We start from the raw sequence: 24,175 nt of genomic DNA, 5'->3' as shown, positions 1-24,175 counted from the left end.
AGGAAATGCGAGAAGAAATGTCCATAAGGAAACAAGATATGAAACACTACACTTCAATGCCTTTTATACTCAATTCTTCAAATGTACCATTTTTTCAATGGAGTAACATTGAGACATTTCAAATAGTGCAACACAGGGGTATTTTTGTTAATTTAACAAAGATGACAAATACTTACCATATTATTGGCCCAAGCAATTAAATGTCCCCTCCATTTTACATTTCTTATATTCCCTTCTCCTTCGTGTAAAACTGAAGGTTTCCATCTATTCATCCAGCCTCTTTCATATAACAGCAACTATGAAGAAGCAAATCACAAAATATTTCTGTGACACGGTACTGTATGTAAAGACGGGAGGTATTTTTTGCTTTCTTATCAAAGGCAATGATACACACCTATCACAAAATAAAAGCAAATACAATCAAACATTTTCATACAGTACATACACATTAACAATCTTATATACTACAAAATTCAATTTACTTTAATAATAATACTAATAAGCAGGCCTTCCATCCAGCATCTCCAAAGAACGGCAAATAAAATTATTTCCATTTTAAGGATAAAGAAATTAAGGCATTTGAGAACCCACACCTACAGCACTAGTGACAACAATTCAGAAAGCTGGTAAAGAAACCAGGTCACCTCACACCTATTCACTGATAGGCTCCATCTTCCCTCCAAAAAACAGAAAATAGGAAAAGCACCCCATATGCCCAGTGTACTCAAAGAAAATTATCAAAGACCTCCAAGTCTTTGGCTTTTTGCATGGTCTCATGTGGAACTACCTGGCTTCCATCTGGCTCTAGAGATGCTGTGTGTTAGTCCCACACGTGCAAACTGCACTGTAACACAAGTGCTGCTGATTGATTGTGTGATTGGGAATCCTGAGTTCTGCAAGTAGAAAAGGTATTTCAGAATATCTAAGTTCATCGGAGATGTTATAAAATGCTTTGCAGCAGCAAAGAAAAGCTCAGCTACATGGAGACAGTTTGCATGCTAGTCCAGTTCTTTTACCAGTTTCTGTATGGTTTTAGGAAATTAGTTAATAGGATTATAACATGGAATCACTTTGAGTGATGCAAAGTGCAGCACACAGAGGGATACCTAAGTAAGAAGCTAGAGCATGTACAAAGATCATACTCTAAGGTATCAGTCCTGCCAACTTTTCATGAGTACACTCAAGTACAGACACATGCACAACCTGCACGTGAGCTCACGTGACTGCAGCATCACCATTAAGAGGTGTAAAACTGCTACTTGTAAGAACTTTTACAATGTTAAAAACTAAATCCAATACCAACGTTGCCAATATTTTGTATCTAAGATCAAGCTGTACATGCTTTTTTAATACATGGCTTTCTCCTGACTGTACTTCCATAAATACATCAAATGATAAGACACTAGTAGTTCAAAACAACATCTTTTAGCAAAATAAGGGATATTTAACAGCAAACACACTGAGTGCCGCTCTCTCCTAAAGACACAAGATGGCACCAAAAGACAAGTACTTTCTCCAAAAGTTTAAAGCCGTTACTATTCAGGACAGTATTTCACATGGAGTGCAGTCCAGCCGTCAAACTTCTCACTCGTGAGATCGAGTGGATCGTGCCACTTTAAATCCCACCCAAAATGACTCTGTGTCCTTCACATAGCTCACATGAAGGGCCACCTTTTAGACACTCCAAGGGGTTTTTTCCTACCTACGAAAAGGCTACTCAATAAAACTCTTACAGAATATTCTATTTTACAGCAACAAAGGCATGACACTGGAAGCAGGGGTAACATCTACACACATAAGCCAGAGCCATACAGAGGAATATGCCTTAGCAGACTGCTAGGTGGATGTGAAACACAGAAGCAGCCCTCAGCCTAAATTAGCTCCCTTCAGAGGATGAAGATGTCATTAAAAACTAAGCACTGTGCTGATACAGACTTGAAAATTGCATTTTTTCCTAATTCATAAATTCTTAAGGAGAGGCTCAATGGAGAAAGAACTGCCACTTGGATGCTTCTTTCTATACAGTCCAAAGACAGCAGTAAATATCACAGAATCACAGAACATTAGGGATTGGAAGGGACCTCCTTGTCCTATCATTGTTTGTCACCGAGAAGATATGTAATGTTTTCATCTGAACTTACTGGACAAGGCTGTGAAAACTTATGTGGAAGACGTGAAAGGTTAAAACTTGCTGATGTCAATTACATTAACTGAATTTTGAATCTTTTCTGCTTGTGACTGAACTGTGATTTAAGTTTATTTATTACACACAGGATCCAGAGTGAGCTTGGACTGACACTTTGCATTGATTTTGTTACTGTTCATAGTTAATGAACATCATGGTTTTTCATGACTTTCTACCTGAGTAAGAAGCCACAAAGAAAATAAATGGCCTGAGAAAGAACTGGGGAGGAGAAAAGAAAAACAAAAAAATCCCACTTTGTTCTAAACTCAACTTTAAGCACATGCTTAATCAAATTCTCAGACCAAGGCAGTAGAAGACAACAGTCTGATATTGCCTGTAATAAAGATGGGAAGTAAATCTGAAATACTTCAGCACCCAGAATTCCCTAATTCCTATCAGCAAATGCAATAGGTCCAACACTGAAGCCAAAGGACATGCAACAGCATAGCTTAAAAAAAAAAAAAATCTCAAATCATGCTTTAATAATTAATGTGCAATGGAATTGTCTGCAGTTTGATATATGATGTGATTTATTTATTATTTCTTACAGCAATGTCACTTAGAAACTGAGCTACTGAATCCAGAACTTTGCCATGCATTTTGGAACTGCTATCCACGGAATGCATCACTCTCAAAACAAGCAGCCTAATTTATTTCTTAGCCTTCCTTTCTGTCTTCATATTGAAATTTTTATCATACCAGAAAGACATTGAAAACTTCAAGAGAAACTAGACAGAACAAAAATCCACCATTTCTGGAGGGGTTCCTCCTACCACCTTCATCTCTTTTTGGTAAAAAAATATTTTATGGCTTTATTTCCCATAAATCCCATATTTTGGCAGTCAGCATTCACAGTAATTATATATCAGCAGCAGCCACAAAAATCACTTTCTTGCATTCTCTGCAATACAGTTTATATTTCTCCCTTTTTTATTTGCTCTGGTAAATCTTTCCAGCCCTTTGTTACAATATAGTAGTGCTTAGAACACACTTCCAGCACCTCTTGCATGTACCATGATAGGGGGTAATACAGCTAAAAATAAACTAAACTAAACTTAACTTTGACTTCAAGGGTCCCCAGCTACACTCCTTCATAGTACACTGCAATCTTCTGATGGTTGACTACTTATTATTTTGTGAATCTTCTTAAATGTTTATGCTTGTCCACTGGATCATTAAGAAAAAAAGACACATTGAAATGCATGAGACAAGAGGACAGTGCAGGACACTTTTTGGTTTTAAAAACAAGTTGATGCAATTCTCTTGAATTAGTGAATACATCTCTCTGTATCTTTCACTACCAGGAGATTAATCTCCTCCAAAAAGAGCTCAAAACTCAATTTTAGAGTACATCCACTAAAGAGAATAGACTAGGACTTGGATCTAATGAAAGCCTACCATGCAATTAGTATTAACACTAATTACATGTAATCCCAAGTCTTTAAACTACATAAGGGAATTCTTAGTCCTCTGAACACAGAAGCAAATGAAGCTTTATTAGTATCCATACGGTGAAGTAATTAAATTCAGTTTCTTCTCGCTACCAAATATCACCTTAAAAACACTGAAATAAAAGATGTCTATTCTCACATAGTGGAAAGTTTCAATGGGAACACACTTATACTGACTGATGCACTATGCACAGTGTCATTGCTTTGTTTCAAGATCGTGCCTTCTCTTTAAAGATCTGGAGGAGCTTTACAGAAGAAAAAGGCTGAGACTTCAATTAGTAACTGAAGAGCCATTCTTCCCTTCTCTGTTGCAGCACTGTTAGATAAGTTTTTATTTCACAAAATAAAAATTAGGATAAAAACTCCCTGTATTTTCCTTGATGTGTTCTTTGTTTGCCTGAGTGTGAAGGTGTGCCTACCTGTGGCAATTGTTCTGCTTTTTGGCACCTGTGTCACCAACTCTTCCCTCAACCAAGCAAGATGACAAAAGCCTAAAAAGCTACTGCCATAGTTACAAGTGGTCACTTACAGGTATTTATTGTTTTCAGCATAAAAACATATACAGGCACAGCCAAGATTAACAGATATCTGAGAGTAACACAGAACAACATGTCACATGAAGACTTACTGTTTAATCGTGCATCCCTAGGAAAATATATAGCAACAATAAAATATTATCACTTCTGTTTGGAACAGCGATAGACTGGATGAGATCAAACGAGACAGAGAATAATGTAAGCCCCAAGTTTTCAACTGAAGATGAGTTTTCAAAACATCGTCACAAAACGCTGTTGTCTGAGGAGCTGGGGTGTGGATGGAGGGGAGGGCGGGAGGTGCGCTTAAGGGAAATCAAGCAAGGAGGCAGTGGCAGACAACACCAGCAATAGGAGGTAAGTGATGGCAACAGTGAGATACAAAACAGGAGCTGCTGTTCATGGAGAGAGAAGCTAGAAATTTTGAGATATTTAACAGAAACAAATGCCATAGGACTTATATTAGGCTGTACTTTTAATAACACAGCTGCTAGATTCCAGCTGTTGCCTATTCACAGAGCTACACAATTAAGACCTTGGAAAGCAAGTACTGCAGCCCTGCAGGCAGAGACACAAGCTCTCACACATTTTTCGTATTTAGATCCTCTTTGCTTGCCACCTTAGGCAATGAAAAAAGTTTTCTACACAGACATTTGAAAACAGAATCATAGAATACATGTACAGAGGACTATGATCCATTCTATCTTTATAGAAACCAAATTTGTTACAGCATAAGGAGAAAGTCTCGTTTTTCGTGATATAGCAGAAATGCATATTCAAATAATAAAGAAGAAATGTGAACCAAATCATCTGCTTATTAAGCAAACAGCACATCACTGCATATCTAAGTCTTATCTGCTCAATAATATGGGATACATCCAGGCTCTATATATCCCAGCAAGCAAACCACAGACCTGTATTACCGTGGCTTGCTTGCTCCTACAGTTTGTTTCCTAATTATGGGAAATTATCCAATGCATGGACAGAAATTGCCATAGTATTTACTCTTTCTTCACTTAAACCAGACCTTTGAGTATTTACTGGCTGACATTTTGTAGCTTACAAAGCAATCTGCCTTTCTTGTCTGATATTCCTCTACCCAACATAATGCCAAACAGCTGACTATCTGCTTTCTAAAAATGAACTGTGCTGCAAACAGCATCCTAACAATTTAATAATTTGTCCAAGTAGTCCAACCAGTTATTATGAAGTACATATCATAAGGTTCAGAGGTAAAGGTCATCTACTTACTCACAAAGCAAAGTGCATCTGCTGACACTAAAAAGCACACAATTAAAAAAAAATAATCTGAGACATTCCCTGGCAGACTTGACTTTAGCATACAAACTCCACAACCCATAACAGCAGCTGCAGATCCCCAAGAATGCTACTTCTCTTTCCGCTGGTGCATTGTTCGCAATTGTTATCCTTTCTCTGTATATGCGCTGCTCCACCTGGAGTGGAAAGGAATTTAGATCATTTTGTTTCACATCACAGGCAGGAGACACCCAGGATTCTAACACTGAAATAGTATTTTAGATTATTTTTTTAATAATGATTTGCCCCAGGTAATGCTAAGTTCTCTCTGTTTTTATAACAGAGAATCTAATGTCAAAGCATAGGCATTGATAAGCTCAGATGCTAATTCTGGGAGGATAAACAGGACAAACATATTCAGACACATCTGCATTTGAAAATCAGTTTTTATAGTGTATCTTCTCAAACAAAATAAATACAGACCCCATTTAAAAATGTGGTTTTATACTTACTACCACCAAATAGGTATATATAAAATACAAAAATATTATGTAGAAATAGACACAGAGAGAGATGTGACCGCTGACAGCCATAGGGTAATTTTTCCGTTTTATCTTGGTTCCCTAGCCCTTAAAATGCTTCGGATTGGATACTCAGATCAACATTTCATATACAAAATGCACATCCTAGGCAAATGAGGAACCCAGTCCTTTAAGATACTGAATATTCTACTCCATACTGGCTTCAGAATTTATTTGCTTAATTGTGCTGGGTCTCTGCTACCATTCTGGGTAGAGAATCCCTCCAAAAACCTTAATTACTACACATACAGAAGAGTGACTCACTGTAGAGAATTCACTCTCCTAGGAATTTTACTACAAAAAAAAAAATCTGTGTCTGGTTCTTGATGTTAATCACAGAAAACAGGGAGTCTGATCAATGCCTCCATCAAGAAAGAAACTTCAAGTCATTCTGCCCTCCTAATTTAATCTTTGCATGAGATGCGGTAGCCAATACCTTGACTTTGGAACTGAAATATCCTTCAGTCTTCTTTGTTCTGCCTCTTTAACCCTCTGGATATAATGGATACATGAACTCTGCAATAACATTCATTTAGTTGATGTGCTGGGGAAGACCAGGACTCTAACAGTTAAATAATGAACACCTTGTTTTCAGCTTTGCCGCCCTCATTTAGTTGGCTTTTACCCTGTTATTTTTTAAGATTAGACCCTTTTTTAAAAGGTAGAAGGTTATGGCCTTCTATAGCACAGTATTTGTCTTTTGCCTTGCTTTGAATTGCTACTGTCTGCTCTGGACAGGAATTCCCTGTTATTTACAGTACACAGTATTATTATTTCAGGGTTACCATCATCTACTCACGGTGCTGTAGTTAATTGCAGAGATAAGGGGGAGGGGAGCAGGGAAGCGCCTCTATTGAGTATGGAACCTACTGCTCCTCACTGCGACTGTGTCAATATTTCCACAGTACCTGCCTTGTTTCCAGCCACAGATAACATTAATTCTTTGAAAAAAAGGGGTGAAAAAAAGATTTTTGTGCCCAAAATAGAGGGCAATGGTATTATCCGAAGCTTAAAGAAAGTTCTTTACCTTTAATAACTAATGCTTTAATAAGCATACAATTTAAACTGGTTAATTAGTTCATAATATAATTTAGAGAAAACCACTCTTAAAGTACCAGCCTAGTTAAGGAACTGTATAAACATATGCATGATAGAGTTAAGCTTCCAACAATCTGCAATGATTTACCAGTTACCCCAGGGAGTACTGCTCTTAAATCAGCTTTAGGGCAGACTGACCTTTTCAGATGTGGCAAATCTCAGCATCACACAACAATTCACCCAAGTTCCAAACATCCACCCGTGTTGGGAACTAAAGACCTGCACTGTGCATCCAAGAAGCACATCGCTTATCTTTCTCCCTCTCCCTCTCTCATCTCTCTATTCCTTCTTTTTTTTTTTTTAAAGAGATGTTTCTCAGCTGTAACATTTGCAGAATGCTCTGCAGTGCATCTTTGAACTGAAAGTTGTGTTTTTATAGATTTTATATTTTATTAAGAACTGCATATTTCTCAAAAAATTAAGGGAGTGGAAATTTACAGTTATCACCCCTTTACCCCATTCATTATGGATCCTACTGAGGCAGATGCTTGGCTACAATATTAATAAATTTAAGCATATATTAATTTATTTTTTTTAAGATGAGACAAAACAGAGTTTTATGGTCAGAGAGGCAAGTTCTTTCTTCCTGCATGCATGCATGGTTTGGCTTCTTTATTTTGTTTCATTGTAAACCAAAATAAGCATGAAATTCAAGTAGGAAATCAAGAACATCTTTCTCATATTCTCAGACAACAATGTTCATAATGCATCTAGTGGGGTTTGGGGAAGTGACCAAATTTCTTTCTGGGTCCTTTTATCTGCTCAATTTATCTTAGCAAATAATTTTTAAAAAAACCCCAACATTTAAAATGCTAATATACATTATATCACCATCTCTCAGAACAACAAAAAACCAAAGACAGATCCCACAACCCTTTGGGAGAAGACTTCACACACTTCACCCTATTTTTTTGAATGCAGCTCAGGCAAGAAGCATAGAATGAGGGCCTTAAGCAAAGCTTCTCTCTTAAGCTTGATCCAAAATGAGGATAGTCTTATCTCCATCCTCACTGCTATGCCTGTCTTGGTACAGGTGGAGAAGACAAGCAGCATGCCTTCCACTGCTGCCAAAGGCTAAAAGCACAGAGACCTCAGAAGCCACAGGATGACATCTTTTCTCCCTCCCCAAAGGGGCTCACCCCACTACACAACCTTCAGACATAGATTGAGAGATAGCAGGTGAGCCGCCTGAGGTGCTATGCTTCAGCGTACTCCTCCATCTTGTGGAGCAACTCCCCATTCCCACTGCATCCATGGAGCTCTTAGGCTTCATACTTAAAAAGAGGTGTAAACAAAAAGCAGGGACCTTTTTCAAGGCCTTTTTCTTTTCAGAAAAAAAATCTTTGATAAATAAGTAGCTGGAATTTAGATTTCTGAGTTTTCACAGAGCATTTGTTGTTGCCTTTATACAAACACATATGCTCCTCTTGGAGAAAAGGAGAAAAAGGCAAGGGTTTCTACCTCAAGGCTAAGAGGTTTTATTTGTTGGCTTTATGTAACAATAAAATCAAATTACAGGTGTTGAGGGATATTTATTTCAATGCTAAATACCTTATGTTAAAACGTCAATTAAAGTTTTCCTGAAGAGCAAAGTTCCTCAGCAAAAAAGGAATGCATTAAGAATGAGTACACCATCCCCCAGAGGACAGAATATAAAACAACCTGTCAAGTAATCAAAGATAACCAAAGAGAATGTGTTAACTCCCTGATGTTTTTTTCTGTTCGGCATCAGGTGAATGCACTCTCTTTTACCACCTGATGGAGCCCCATTCTATTAATTCCCTGCTTCTCTCTTTCCATACCACTTTTATCAGTGCTAAAAAGCTTCACAGACTGGTTGGTGGCTGACAAAGGCATACACTGACTGTGCATTATTTTAAGGACAACACCAACTCCAACCAGCCAGCAAAAGCTGTCAAGCATACATGCAACTTAAAAAGCAAAATAAAATACAGTTATACTTTGAAAGATATTGAACTGTTAATGAAAATTAAGTTGTATTCAGCCCTAGAAGTCTGTATTTCTTACAAGCTGGTAAGGGAGAGTCATGCCATTTGGTTTGATGCATCTATCAGTGAGGACTGTTCATCCTTAATTCATAAGGGAAGGCAACAGGAAAACACCGTGAATTCAAGAAACCATTTCAAATCAAATATTTTCATATTTTGACTGAAAATATGCAATGCAATAGAAGATACTTGTAGGACACGGAAACAGCTGTAATCTGAAAGTCAGAATTGTAGCATGCACCAATAAGACACTGTAATGCACATTTAAAATAACAGCTGTCCCAGGTAGAAGACTATAACTACACAGATACAAGTACTTGAAAATGTGGGAGCTTTACTCTACAAAGGGCTCCCCTGAATTATTTTTAAAACAACCAAAAAATAGAAACCTCACACTATGAAAAAGAACTGATCAAGATACTTAAGTTTGTTTACTTTAAAAAAACAAACAAACAAAACCCCCCAAAAATCACCCACAGGTAAAGCAAAAGAAAAATCCTAAACACCAAGAAAACATACAAGGTATAAGATTAGTATTAAGATCTAACTTCAACCAATTAAAATGAATGGAGAAAATCTGGCCTAGGAAATGCAAATTACATTTTTTTCAAACTAGTCAGAAGTATTTCTACTCTGAAGCTCAACTTGCTGCAACATATTTTTAACATTAGAAGTGCACTTTCCCCCACCCTGGAATTAGTCTTAATTGAAGTAAGAAAGTTTCGGAACACAATGCATAAAGAGAACGAAAAAGAAGAATTCTTTGCTCTAGGTGTTCACACATATATCCTTCTGAGCTACTTTTAAAAGCTGTTTTAAGTTCATTATACTATGATGGCTTACCTTTTTCCCTCCTGTTACAAATTGCTTGAAGTGGGATCTTACAAAATGGGGATGAACAGCAACAATCTGAGTATAGGGGGGTGGGGAGATGAAAAAAAAAAGAGGAAGAGAGAGGATTGTGGCTTAAATCAGAGTTTACAGGGAACATCACATCACTTTTTAAACTAGGTAAGTCAGATGTAATACTTGATATTTGTCAAAGGGTTCTTTCTCTGAAAGAGAAAAGAAAAATACCTATTTCAGATACTACATGTTTTTTTTCCTAGAAAAGAAGTCTCCATATTGTGAGCCACATGAGAAGTCACACACATGACACTGAGGGCCACATGACATCAGACAACTACTGTTTTTGCACAGCAGGCAGCAGAATTAAAACTGTGCAGCACAGAACTGCTGTGAACAAGGGTTACCCCAGCGAAGTCTTGTTTGGGACCTGCCTAGAGAGCACACGCACCTCAACCCTACCACAGGACAACCTTATGTAGATCAATGTACTTTAAACAGCCTCTTTGCCTTACATGTTACATGTCAAGTGTAAGAAACCCAGCTGTAAGAGCAGTAAGGCATGAGGAGCTAAGTGAGTTGCATCTGAGCTGTGTGAAAACTTAATGAGTTTATTTCTTCTTTCCCCTACAAGAGCAGCTGCATCACGGAAGACCCCAAGCAGCAAAATGCAATAATTTGCCCACACTGCCTTTCCTCCTGCAAGAAACGTTTCTTGTTAAAAAACCTAGTTTTTCCCATACATCTACTAGAGGTCCTTTTTCAACAACTGGGCAGCCACGTGTCTCTCAAGCAGAGTATAACTGAAGTATTCCTTTCAGACAGGGTACTTCAGCACCGCCACACATTGTCTTATCCTGAGACGGGTTTAATGGATATGAATTGGTTGCAAAATATTGGCTTCACAGTTAGGAGAAACCTCAGAATTTCTATCACAGATCTACTAAGAAATAAATATGTTGAGAGAGGTAACAGCTGAAACAGGACAATTTCTTTCATTTTGCCTTTTGTATTTGAAAAACTCAATAATACTTCTTAGAAAACCAAGATTGGCTTTCTTCCTGCCTAACCAGATCAAAAGCTTTTATATTGAGATAGATAACTATTTTCTAGTGACTTGAATAACATTACAGGGAAGTGGTATTCCTCTCTCTCATTTAGATTGAATGTGACCTTTCGGTTATTAAAGACAAAAACAACACAATTACTAAAGATTAAAACAAGCACTTACTTTAATAGGACAGTCAAACGTTTCATGAAACTCTTCTGCTGAATACAATCCAAACACCTGCACCTAAAGAAGTATATAAAAAAAACCAAAAACATTTACTTAATAACTGTTTGACAATTAAAGGTGAATGTAAATCCCTAACTAGAAGATTAATTTGAATGCTAACAGTCACATCTTTTTTCCTAAAGAAAAAAAGTCATATTTAACTATTCAGAGTTAACTAGGACATCTTGGGCTTCTATTATGGCATATCACTAAACATTTTCAGCAGTGCAAAACTACTTATTTGAATCTTTTTTGTTTGTTTGGTTGGGTTTTTTTTGTTACAAACACAGGAAAACCTACAAGTTCCTTTTGCTTTAGGCTAATCAAATCTGTTTAACAGATTCTGATCTAGGTAAGGTAAGAGCAACATAATAACATTCAGGGTAAGATAAATTAAAAACTCTTCCTTTCTGAGAAAGAACTGTAGGATTTTTTCCCCTCGAAGCAATACAGGGTTTACATAAGAAAAAAGAAATTTGTGACAATAAAGCAAAACCAGCCTGAAAACCAAGTCCCATATGTTTCTTGACATCCTCTCCTCCTCCCAAGTACATTCAGTGCTATTTTGTTTTGTTCCATGACCACTGGAAATGTCTTTCCCTGAACATTCCTCCCCTCTCATCTACGTTGATGTCTCAGTACATTCAACAGCCAGCTCTGAAGTTGTAACCATAGGTCATCAGAATATCTAGCAGAATTAATCAATCTGAAGAAGGCTCAACTCTAAAAAAACACCCAAGAAGCCAAGCCGAAAAAAAAAGTATGTTTCTACTGTCAATAGAATTAACAGGTTTTTAACTGTTTTCTTCCCTTTACTTACCAAAGAGATACAGAGGCACCAAGTGTTAAGAAATACTATTAGACTTAGGTGCTATGACTACGGAATAGGGTTTCTCAAGCTTTTTGTAAGTGCAACCTTCTTTTGGACTCATGTCTTTTCATCCAACATGCAACATTCCCTTCCGCTATTCTCAGATTGGACAGTTCCTGCAGACCTTAGGAGTAAAGTTGGGCTGAATTAATAACTTATTTACTAATTACAATTTCCACAAAGAATACCATCTGGTTTGCTCTTTCATTATGATTTTAAGAAGTTTCCACCCACTGCCAGAAGCTGTTGGAACAAATACACCTAGCAGGGATGGACAGTGCTGGTGGGAGAAAGGAGAGAAAAGAGCATCCTGTAGAGTGAACAGTTAGAAACTGTATCTGACAGCAAAACTGCTTTAGAAGGTTTTCAGACAGGTTTAGTCATTCATCCTTATCTTCTAGAAGAGGTAATCTCTTCAGTAACTCTGCTCAGCATGTTCAACAAGCTGTACTCAAAGATCTAAGATCTTTTAACCTTAGTTCTTTCTCTCTCTCCATCCCCCTTGTGATTCCTTCAGGGAGAAAACCAAAAAATAACAGTAACAAAAAAAAACCTAACAACCAACCACTAAACAAAGATCTGTAGAACAAAGCCAGTCAATACCAGTAATGGTATTGACAAAAAGTGAGGTTTAATGGCTCTAAAGAAATCAGTTCAGAGGACAAGAGCCCCCAAAATTCTTGAAGACAGTAAAAAAATTAGACTTCACATAAACTACAAGAGGAACTAAGCCATCAGCAAGGAACTAAGCCATCCTCGGAGCAGCTCAAAGTTCAGCAGTCTCAGTGAAGTCAAAAACCATCTCAAACCACCTCATCTCCCTTTTAAGCTTGTCTCCTGGATACATCTCCTAAGCAGCATTATCAGCTCTGTCCATTACTCATTAGTGAATATACTGCCTCTAACAACACGCTTCAAAAATACTGCTGCATGTACTGTGTAGGGCTGCGCTACCGCTCCAAAGGATTGGAAAAATCAGTATTTGGAGACAGTGAGACGCATGGCAAAGCTGTGATTATGTAAGCCAACCAAAGGGTTTTATTTGAGTTGGGGCTGGCTGTAAGCCTAGAAGACCTATGAGCTGATGTCTAGAAGACTTTGTTTTCTGGGTTTTTGTTTTCATGAGTTGGCACAGCATATCCAATGCATCAGACTAAACAAAATAAGAAACAGAAGAAAGGAAAAATAAGATAGAGAGAAGAAAGAAGGGAAAAAAAGAAGAGAGGTGTTTAAAAAGCAACACTGCAAATTCCATGGAAGCAAAATCCTCAAAAATGACAAAACACACCTCTCAAATTAAACCTAATTAATCAGAATTAACATTAGCAACAGTGCCTTCAACATTTTATAATACTACAGCTAACATGGCAATATGATATTCCTTTAAGAGTATGAAACCAAAATGGAGCCAGTTACCTAAAGAGGAAAAAACAACTCAGCATAAAATACTTGTTATCATGTTTACTCTAGGGACACCGTATAACAGTTTATTACTGCTTAATGTCTTTTATTCTTCAGAGAGAAAGTGATTCTTTTGATATTACAAACCTATATTGGATTTATCTATTTCTGCATTCTATCCCCACTCAGCTCATGATGTTTTTGGGTAGCTGGAAAAAGGATTTCATTATGAGAGTCCACTACAATACAAACACTTCTGTTGTGGTAAGGAGAGAGATACATGAAATGTAAAGCTATACTTTCGTTATGACCCAGAATCAGGAGGTGTTACATTATCTGGCCAGGAATTTCTGTCTCTTTCTTATACAGTAGCACAACCTACAGGTATATGTTTTCACCCATTTTAGGGGTGGATTCATTCACAGAGACATACCTTTGTGGGACAAGTGGAAAGTCTAACTTCTAAAACAACTAGATCTTTTAAATCTCCAGACAAAGTTTGCAGTGCTGAATATGGTGAAGCATCAATGTCCCTGCACTCTATGAATGCAAATATGATTAATATTGTATTGTGCTTGTGATACTTCTGCATCAAAAACATTACCAGAATCAGCCCTGTCTTGTTGACCATAATTTATACTGCCTTGTATAGCATGTAATGTCACCTACTGAATCCACAATAGCTATTTCACTAAATGAAGACATATTCACCATTTACAATATTGGAATCTTTTCAAATACACAAGAGTAGCGATTATGGATTTTTGAATGTTTCTGAACTAATATACATTTTTAATAATAATATATGAAAAATGTGCATGGCTTGTAGTACTGCAACATGCACACTTTGAGTCAGTAATCCACAGTTACATCTGAGGAGCCCTTACAGCAAGTGCTTGCTTCCCCCCCTTCCCTGATTCAAAACACCCAAACCAGCAACGCTAACTCAACATTTTTACTACCTTGCACAATTACTGACCCTTCTCGTATCTTGTTTAGACAATTAGGACACTCTTGCTGTGTTTCTCACAGGCTGTAAAATTCTACAACCCACTTTAATAGGCACTAGTATCCCAATTACTGTGTCAAGACACTGACATCAAGATATCTCTGAGAAACAAAAAGTTTGGATACATAAACTGGCTGCCTGCCTATTGAGGGGAAATATTTGGAAGGAAAAAACCCAAGCGCATACAGTCTAAAGGGGTTGTTTCCCCATTTTGCCTACTGCAAGATCCAATTTTAGTTTTAATTTTTAGAACTTTTACTGAATGGGATACAACCATTAAGATCACTGACATTCCTTCTCCTCCTAAGTCTACTCTGTAGGAAATGTTCTCCTCAGTAAGTAACATGGATATTGAGAAATTATTTAGATTATTTTTAATGCCCTGCATTCGTATATGAGAATCATATTTAAAAATAAGTTAAATACACCTCGTGCATTAGAATTTTCTATTGCAAACAAACATTACAAAAGAGTGACATCGACTTAAAAACAAAAAAGACATTCTTGTAAGTGGAAAATCAATCACCAGAACCACTAAATGTCACAGCTCAACATTCCAGAGAAGCACTGATAATTGTTAGTTATACACTGCACAAATGATATATGTACTCAGTCAAGGAAGTAGGTGCCAGTTTTTTAGGAAACTGTACATATATTGATTTTACATTTATTTAATGTGGCTGTTGCAAGATACTTTATTCTTCTGATAAACTATGATTGCTTATCAAAAGATTCTGTAATTCAAGAGAAACATTCATAACATGTGTGAAGATGAAAACCACCAGCCCACAGAAATCATGCCCACAAAATCCAATTTTGTGGATTTATAGCAGAAAGGCATTAAACTACTGTCTTGCAGGAACAGCAGAGCAGTCACTGAAGTATAACTGGCATAGCAGTAATGATTAAGGTGACATGTCCTCCTGCCACAGCTGTTAATCAGCTTAATACCAGTTACATTATTGACATCCCCATAATTACTTTTCCTACGGCACATTTGTGTAAAATATATTTGACTGTAATTTTGAGTATTCAAAGGTGAGTCCAGTTTTTAAAATGGATGGTCAAAGCGATAGTGCTAAAAGCAGGAATTAGCTCCACAGGTATAATAATTATCTTGAGTGTAATACTGACAACTACCTGCTACCTCATTAAATGTATAAATGGGTTTGTTGTACCTTGCCATCTTCTGAGCAAACACCCATGTGTTCTCCACTTTCATCCAGGCTGATCTGATTTATCTTCACTGGGCTCTAGAGAAAGAAAATAAAAGAAAGAAGAGACTTCTAAAGTTGACTTTAAAGTTACATCACCAATCACATGCTTTAATGCCTCCCACACTTCCTGAGATTTATATGTCAATGGTTATGCAATGCTTAGTTGCACAAATAAAAAAAAACCTACAGAACAGGTATTTCTATGACAATGGCAAAAAGTCTTTTGCTTAACCCAGAAATGTGACATCTTTTGCAGTTACATGTCTCAGGGCTCTGGAGCTCTTGTGAAGTCCCAGGCTCTCAAACCTTGAGGTGCGCCTGCACCCCACAGCTATTTGTTACAAACCTCTCCTGCTAACAAAACTCAGCATAAAACGTGCTGACCACACAGGCATCAAGGCAATTGAAAATTCTTCTCATTTGGTCTGATGGCTACAGTGTAATTATTTCTTCCTTTAAAACCCTTCTCTTGCTTTCATTTTTGTCTCTAACAGTGTTCTCAGAAGCCAATATTAGCAGGTACTCAAGTGCAACATAGGTGTACTCATTCTTAGGTTCTCATACTGAGAAAACCTTAAAGATTGCCTCAATTCAAGAAATTTTCTTTTCTCTTTTCAGACACACTTTTGGTTCTGATCTACAGGGTTATATGGCCCCTGTTACTGTTTACTTTAGCTTAAACATCTATCCGTACCTTAAGTACTGAGTTATAACAACATTTGGATACCATGATGCATATCCTCTCGCATACAAAACTCCATTCAATTACTTTCAAGTACCAAGAACCTTCTTATGTACCATAATCCTGACTTCACCCTCTGTAGCAAATATCTCATCATTTCAAGCATCATTGAAGGATCTTCACCCAAGTAAATCTCTCTTACACATTTAAGACCAAATTTTCTAACTCTCATAAAATTTTGAATAAATTGAACCACAAAACAGATCACTTCTGTGGTTCTGAGCATGATAAAAGAGAAAATCATCGTATGTTTGTGTGAAAAGAAAGTGTCACTGGAACAGTGCTGGAGCTGTGGGGTCATGTTAGACATTACACAACTGTGTCTAAAATATCGCAGGTCCTTACATACGCTATGATAGTTGGAATTACATAAAAAGTACATCATAAAAAGTTACATAAAAACACACTGTCCAGATGGGCTACCTATAGGAGATAAACTGAGGTCTTCTCACAGTCTTTGGAAAGCTCCTCCCCATAATCTTTCAAAGACAAAAAAATTCCAACTCAGGGAAACTAAGTTCTCCTCTCTTTCACCTTGAAAAGAATACATGCCCAAATCACGTTTCATTTTCTAGAAGCTTCTTTCTAATCAAGGTTGAACCCTCACTGCAACAGCTGCCTGATGAGTTGGGAACAGGATGCTACCAGCCCTTTTGCTTTCACACTTCCTTGCGTGCAGGAGACATCACTCTTGTTCTCACTTTGTGTCACTGCAAAATGCTACATTGAAATATCTCAATTACTGCCTTTCACAAAGTGGCCTTTCCAATGTGCGTTCTTTGCCCAGAAGTGCACTGTCTAGGAAAAAGCAAACTAACTTTCCTTGACTTACGTGTTCCAGCCTTCCCATGTTTGAAGGAAGGCTACAGGAGAGCTGAGGACGGTCTTTTTACAAGGGCAGGTAGCAATAGGATGAGAAGTAATGGTTTTAAATTGGAAGAGGGTAGATTTAGACTAGATACTAGGAAGAAATTCTTTACTGTGAGGGTGGTGAGACACTGGCACAGGTTGCCCAGGAAAGTTGTGGATGCCCTCTCCCTGGAAGACTTCAAGACCAGATTGGACAGGGCTTTGGGCAACCTGGTCTGGTGGGAGGTGTCCCTGCACATGGCAGGGGGGTTGGAACTGGATAATCTTTAAAGGTCCCATCCAACCCAAACCATTCTATGATTTTATGACAAACAGAAATAAACACACCAGAAGAGTCCAGAGCTCAATCCTACAGTCCACACTGTTCTCATTTTGCTGCCAAATGGTTTTGATAAAGCTTGACATTGAAAAAGATGAAGTAGGCAAAGTAGACTATGTAAGTTATCTTCAGATAAATGTGGAAGACAAAAAGCAGGATAATGGAATTTATCTGTAATACTGTGGTTTGAAAACCACATGGCATACTACAGAGATTAATTGTGTAATTGCACTTGACTAACCAAACAGTGCCTAGCAGGGCGAAACCTCTCCTTATATACATGCAAAATGTTGCTGGTGGAGGAAAAGGTGATTCCACAGTATTTGCTTTTTTCCTATATTCAAAATTGCACACAATACTTCATAACTGCTTGTTAGTTAGAAATTTGATCACACAGTATTTCAGAGCACTGCATATAACTGGCAACATGTTACAAGCCTTCTGCATGTCCAACACCTCTATCAGTCGCTCTCAACTTTTCCTTTCTCTCATTCTTTTTCTTCCTGTTGCCTGTACTATTCACAGATGATAATCAGGGAAGACAAGTAAACTGAACCAAAAGCAGATCTCCAGCTAAGGTCCAACAGGAGACACTATTCTGAGTGACGTACACAAGGCAAAGCAAACACAGAACAGTTTTTTATCAGCACTCAAGTTGAATTGGCACTATTGACTACTGGCCTGTTCATTGACTTTACCAGTCACAACTTTCTTGAAGCTCAGAAAACAATGATAGACTATGAATGTAAAAACAGTCAAAGCTGATTATTAAATGCATTTTCAAATAAAGTTCCAGCAAAAATAGCTAATGTCAGGATCTTCTTGTTCAGAGCTGAGTAACAGCCAAACCTACCATTTCCAGAACTACATTCCACTGAAAAGCTGTTTAAGATTTGTATCCAAAACTATCCAGGAAATAAAAAATAAAAGACCACAGATAAAATCGGTACCTGTGTTATCTAAATCAAAGTGTTTCTTCTAGAATCAGCTCCAATTTATCTTTTCATATAAATTATTTTACAAATATACTGCTGTGCCAGTTAGCAGTTACTTACCATTTCAAATTTAGTTGAATTTTTATCTTGTCAACACCCTGTGGATAATTTTCATATTTCAGAAAAGAGGAGCACAGATAACTTTGTGGGTTACTCTCCCTCACGCCCCTCCTTTTTTTTTTAAAAAAAAAAAAACATTACCAACTTGGCCATTGAGTTATGACCATCTTTCTCTTGTGATTTTTTTTAAACCTTATTCCAGCTAATCCACTCAAGAGTTTAATTTCCCTGGCAAAAGAAAATAGGTTTGGGGTTTTACAGTACAGAGGATAAATGTCGTTCCTGCAACATCCACCTTTACAGGTCAACAAAAGATGAGGAATCATTCAAGGTTAAAAAGGACACAGGTACCCAGTAACTTATCACAATCTGAAGCACTGATCATTCGATACAGGTGTAAGCAGGATATGCTCTGGGGTTTGGTTAGTTGACTGTTTTAAAGATATTTTAAATGAGTGGGAAAAAAAGCTTGTCTATAATTACAGGAATTGTATTTTACTGAAAAATAATAATTACAACAGAAATCTGAGGTCAAATTGTCAATTTAAAAATCAGGAACATATCATCCATGTAAATATTACTCAACTAATACATGATCTAATCTTAAACCCCATGCCATAAAAACATAGGCAGATGCATATAAAATGTAGAGGAAAACTACTAAAAAATTCCTTAATTAGCACTACATTGGGTAATTTTTTTTAACCTAATCAGGATCCCTAGCTTCAAGCCAAACAAGGAAAAAACACACAACTTCTTTGTGGTCAGAATGATACTTCCAGTACTGTATAAATAATAGTAACACTGTATTTCTAAAGCAACATAACTCAAATCTGGCAATAAGGAGGATCTTGTTAGTAAGGGACGGAAATACACTGAAATTATTAACCTGGGAACAGCTTCAGAATTTCATAAAGTGTGGAAGTTCTGGCAAAGAAGGAAGAAACACCTTCAGCTGAATTTCCATTAGCTGCAGTTTTCCTTCTGATGGAGACATGCTTGGAATTCTGGACGACATAAGTAAGTTTGACTGTTCAAAATCAATAAAGTCAAGCTGATACTATAGAACAAAAAAATGTTACCTTAATGGAAGAAATAAAAGTTTAGGGAGAGAGAGAAAAAGCTAACAGGCACCTTGCACATAAAGATCTAAATGCACACTCTTGCAAAATCCTAAATTTAAAGGAAAGGAAAATCAAACATCTACCAACAAATGTACCTCATGTGATAATCAATTACCTAATGTAAAATGCTTGAAATAAACACACTTAGTATGGATTATGTCAGCTCTTCACTTAGGAGTAAATTCCCTGCCACTCAGAAAGCTTCTTTTAATTGTGTTCTTTGTGGCAACTCCTTCTCCCCTGACACTCATCATCAACCCACCCTATACTATGAGTCCCCCAATGGTGAACCAGAAAATCAATCTGCTAATGTATAATTTGTAAAGCTTCTCTGACTAACAAATGGATAATTGATTCTTTCACAAATGCTGCATCCCAATGGATATGAAGTGGATGAACAAGAAACGCAAGACCAGATTTCACTCCAATTCTGTGAGAAATGCAATATTTACAAGCTAGGAATCTAAATGTTTTAATAGTTGCCTGTGACTTCACGCCTTTTAGCCATGGTTAGCAGGCAAGCAACACACACATTAGGAGTGCGAAAAGCAAAGCAGTGTTTGATCGTACTTACAGCAAAGCTCATTTTACTTCAAGAGGTCCCCATTGCTAATACAATCCCCTTAAGCAGTGTTTTCATCCATTCTTTAAAAAGAATGTTTAAAACTTTTCCTAAATTAACTCAAACATTTTTATCTACCTATCTATACACACATATATACATATCCAAAAAGAAATACACCCATCGGTCTTTTCTGCTATATTAATATCAACTTGGATCTACATAACCATTGTGCAGCTGCTCTCCATACTAAGGCAAATTGTATGTACACAGAGTTTAAATTGTAATTAAAAAAAATTTTCCCCTATAAATGCATTTTTTTTTCATTTATTCATGTTTCCATCTGCATGACATTCACATAAACAAGCATAGAGAACTCCAATGTACAGCAATATGATCAATAAACCCACTGCTTAAAATGTTAGCTCACTGGAATAAGGACTACCATTCTTAGGTTTGTATTATTTCCACCACGGTGGAAGTATCCAACCACAAAATACTGATTTGTAAACAGAAAATGCTGCAGTTATTGTCATAACTAAGCTAAGATCCTCTCAAAATACAAGCCTTGCTTAAGGTAGGATGAGGAAACTGCTTTGAGTAGAGGTTCAATGCTTCAGCTTTTACATCCATAAATTAGATGTACTATACACATAGACACCAATGAATTACGAGATACAGAGAACACTTTTAAGACTATTAGGAAAAAAACAAACAACCTAGGCAATTATTGAATATTCTCTTTCTAACCACTGCTCACCTAGAAGAAAGCCTAATTTACCTAACTTGTCAAAAAAAGGAGTTGTTCTTTACAGGGCCTTTTCATTTTGGGAAGTGATAGGAGGTGACAGCAAATAAACCAGATAGTGAACAGAGAGAAAAGCAACTCAGAAAAGCAAATTCTGATGCTGTATCATGGTTTACCTATAACAAAGTGTATACCTATGTACATACATACCTATGTTTATACACAAACAAGAAACATAACATAGTAACACAAAGCTTTAAATTGAAAAGACAGCTTTAAAAGTTACAGAATAAGCTGTTCACCACTGCATGCAATAGAAGTAGTATACTCTGAATTTACAACACTTAAATTTTCATTTGATGAAAATTTACTAATATCCACACCAAAGAGGTTTTGTTCAACAATACTGGCAGCCAAATTCTGATAAGTGAGGATTCCTGCTCCAGTGCTTTTCCTATAACACTCTTGAATCTGTCATTCTCCAAATGAAAAATGGGAGATTATATTGGTTAGAAGAAAAGGGAGGAGGGAAAGCTGAGGAGAGTGACAAGGTCTGGAACACAGAACAATAACAACATTAACTTTCATTTTGTCTGCAGGAAGGCAGACCTTGCCTACAAAAAAGCAAGCTCTCAAAAGCCTGTCTAAAACTAAGGAAATATGAGGACAAGGAATCTCTCATATATAGTCTGAGAAAGACCAAAAAGCCTACAGTGATTTCAATATTTTCCACATCAGTGAATCCCTTAATCTTGTTTGTCAACTACAGGGACTAAGAAAAAAAAAAACCCACAACATCCAAGAAAATACAAAATTAACAAGGGATCTCCCTAGATCTGTAGCAGTTGCTAGGTAATCAGAAGGCTTGTCTAGAAACAATGGAACTATTACTGAAAACAAATCCATATTGAAAGCCTGCACTGTCTCCTAGCAGAGTTTAACTGTTAGCTAATTCCTGCCAGATCCAAAGTAGAGCCTTTTTTTCTATTAAAACACTGGTGTGCAAGGAGATTATCCTCCTGGAAACTCTGTGCCAAAGTAAACAAATTACTCTTGTTTCCTCCTCTCCTCAGGTTCCCTGTAGGGATTCAACAACGGTATGTTCTAAGCCTGCCTCTATTTCTCTGTTGCTATCTGTGCGTTAAAGCCATCTGAGAATATGAAGCAATATTCCCCATCACACACACCCATGGGGAGAGCTGAAGTACAGATGGGGGCTGAGGAAGGGCTGCAGGTGATGACAATACTCACCTTCCTTGAGCTGTCCAAAACAGCATGGGAGAAGACTATACCAGACAATCTGGAGGTTCCCCTCACTGATTTCTGTAACTGCTTTCCTTTCAGAATAGCTCCCCAAGCACAACAAACAACAATTCATCATTGAGCATCAACTTATTATATAGGCTACTGATTTATAAATTGGGCTCTGAAGAACAACCGAAAACCCCCCATATCTAAACCTCTAAGGATGAAACTTACTGGGGGGCTTTCACAGCTTCTTTCTGACAGAATACCACCACCACTGTCATTAACATTTTTAATAGAATTTTGTAGAATTTTATGCCCCCAAAATAGAAAGTATGAGGTTTTTCTATATTTTTTGATACACCATATTTCAGAGATGTGACTGATGAGAGAGGTCAACCAGGTCATACAGTACAAATTCTTGTCAGGACAAGTTTTCTTTTTAGAGATTATTTTATTGGTGTCTTGAACAAACAACTTTCAAAGAAACGAAGAGGCTCTTGACTATTCTTCTCAGGGGTCATGCATTGTTGTGTCAACATCATGTCCAGGAAGGTTTTCACAATGGCCATGATGCTAATCCCTCTCCCTGACCTAATACAGGAGAGAGGACATGACCAAGTGGAGCCTAGCATCCCTGCTTCTCCATATATTCCATTATATAGCCCTTATTTTCTCCAAAACTACAGTTTTCTTCCTTCTATAAGCTCCTGCAATGAAAAACTGCACTACGTATTTTTTCCAGTTATTTCAGCCTGCCAACCATTTCACTACAGACAATGATCCCAACACAATGGCTACTGAAATCAGCAAAAAGTTATCTCAGACAGAAGCAGAAATATTATAGTGGAATATTATATGGGAAGGACATCCTTTCCTGGCTGAAAATGACCTAACTAATCATTATTCCTGACACAGTTTAATATTACACTTGGTGACCAATGCTGAAATTCGGCCAATAGCTAAAGTGCCACTTTCCATGTAATCAACACTGGTACAGATTGGCGTAAGTCAGAGCTACATGCAATAATAAATACATTTCCTGCTTACTGAAAGCACTGTATTCTCTTTGGACACCAAGTCTGGAACTGCCTTCATTTGCAATTATATCATCTGGGAAAGTCTCACAAACCCATCAGATATACTCAACAATGATCAACATTGGGCATCTGACTCTTGACAGAATCCCAAAAGCATCTGCAAATCAAAAAAGATGGGGAAAGTGGAAGGAGAATACTCACAGAAGTAGAAACTATAGATCATGAAGTGCACTGCAACTTACTGTAAGCACCATATTGTATGCCATATCCTTACTGTGACAGTAAGATAGGGAAAGTTAAACATGAAGATTAATTGATCCTGTGCAACTTCAACGCATTTACATACAAAGAGGCTCTATTTCAATACCAGCAAAGTGTAGACATGATTGCCTATAATAAACTTTATTTAAAGTAGATCAAAAAAGCAAACAAACAGGTTCATTCATTCCTTCTTATTTACACTGCTCACACTTCTCTGCTCCCATCTACAAAAAAACCCTGTCAAGACCTGCAGCAACTACAGACTACAATTAGCAGCCAGTTTAGGGTTACTGGTGAACCTTCCAACACCAAAATATGGATTTCTTAAATTTCTTATACTTTTATTTCTCTGTGTCACAGTACACTGAGTGGAAATAGCTTTCTCAGCAGCATCACAGTGGAGATGGACAGCTTAAAAGTAGTTACTTTTGTCAGCAGGCACTCTAAGGGTATTAACACCCACAACTGGTCAAAT

At 37.2% G+C, this 24,175-nt stretch overlaps 1 protein-coding gene across 1 annotated transcript in view; it reads right to left on the bottom strand.

Moving 5' to 3' along the window:
- VPS41 (vacuolar protein sorting 41 homolog (S. cerevisiae)) overlaps nt 1-15,764 on the bottom strand; it is a 63,942-nt gene extending 48,178 nt beyond the window's left edge. The window contains exons 1-4 of the mRNA XM_010187104.1: nt 15,696-15,764; nt 11,192-11,254; nt 9,958-10,023; nt 177-296 (exon numbers count right to left, since the gene is read on the bottom strand). Of these exons, the coding sequence (XP_010185406.1) occupies nt 177-296; nt 9,958-10,023; nt 11,192-11,254; nt 15,696-15,722 (276 nt within the window). The 5' untranslated portion in view covers nt 15,723-15,764. The remainder of the gene's footprint in view (nt 1-176; nt 297-9,957; nt 10,024-11,191; nt 11,255-15,695) is intronic.
- Nucleotides 15,765-24,175: the final 8,411 nt, after the last annotated feature.

The sequence above is a fragment of the Mesitornis unicolor genome, unplaced genomic scaffold (genome assembly GCF_000695765.1).
Source record: "Mesitornis unicolor isolate BGI_N332 unplaced genomic scaffold, ASM69576v1 scaffold40726, whole genome shotgun sequence".
In the NCBI taxonomy this organism is placed as follows: domain Eukaryota; kingdom Metazoa; phylum Chordata; class Aves; order Mesitornithiformes; family Mesitornithidae; genus Mesitornis; species Mesitornis unicolor.
Note: the sequence above shows the minus strand (reverse complement) of the source record. Positions and strands in the feature narration are given on the sequence as shown.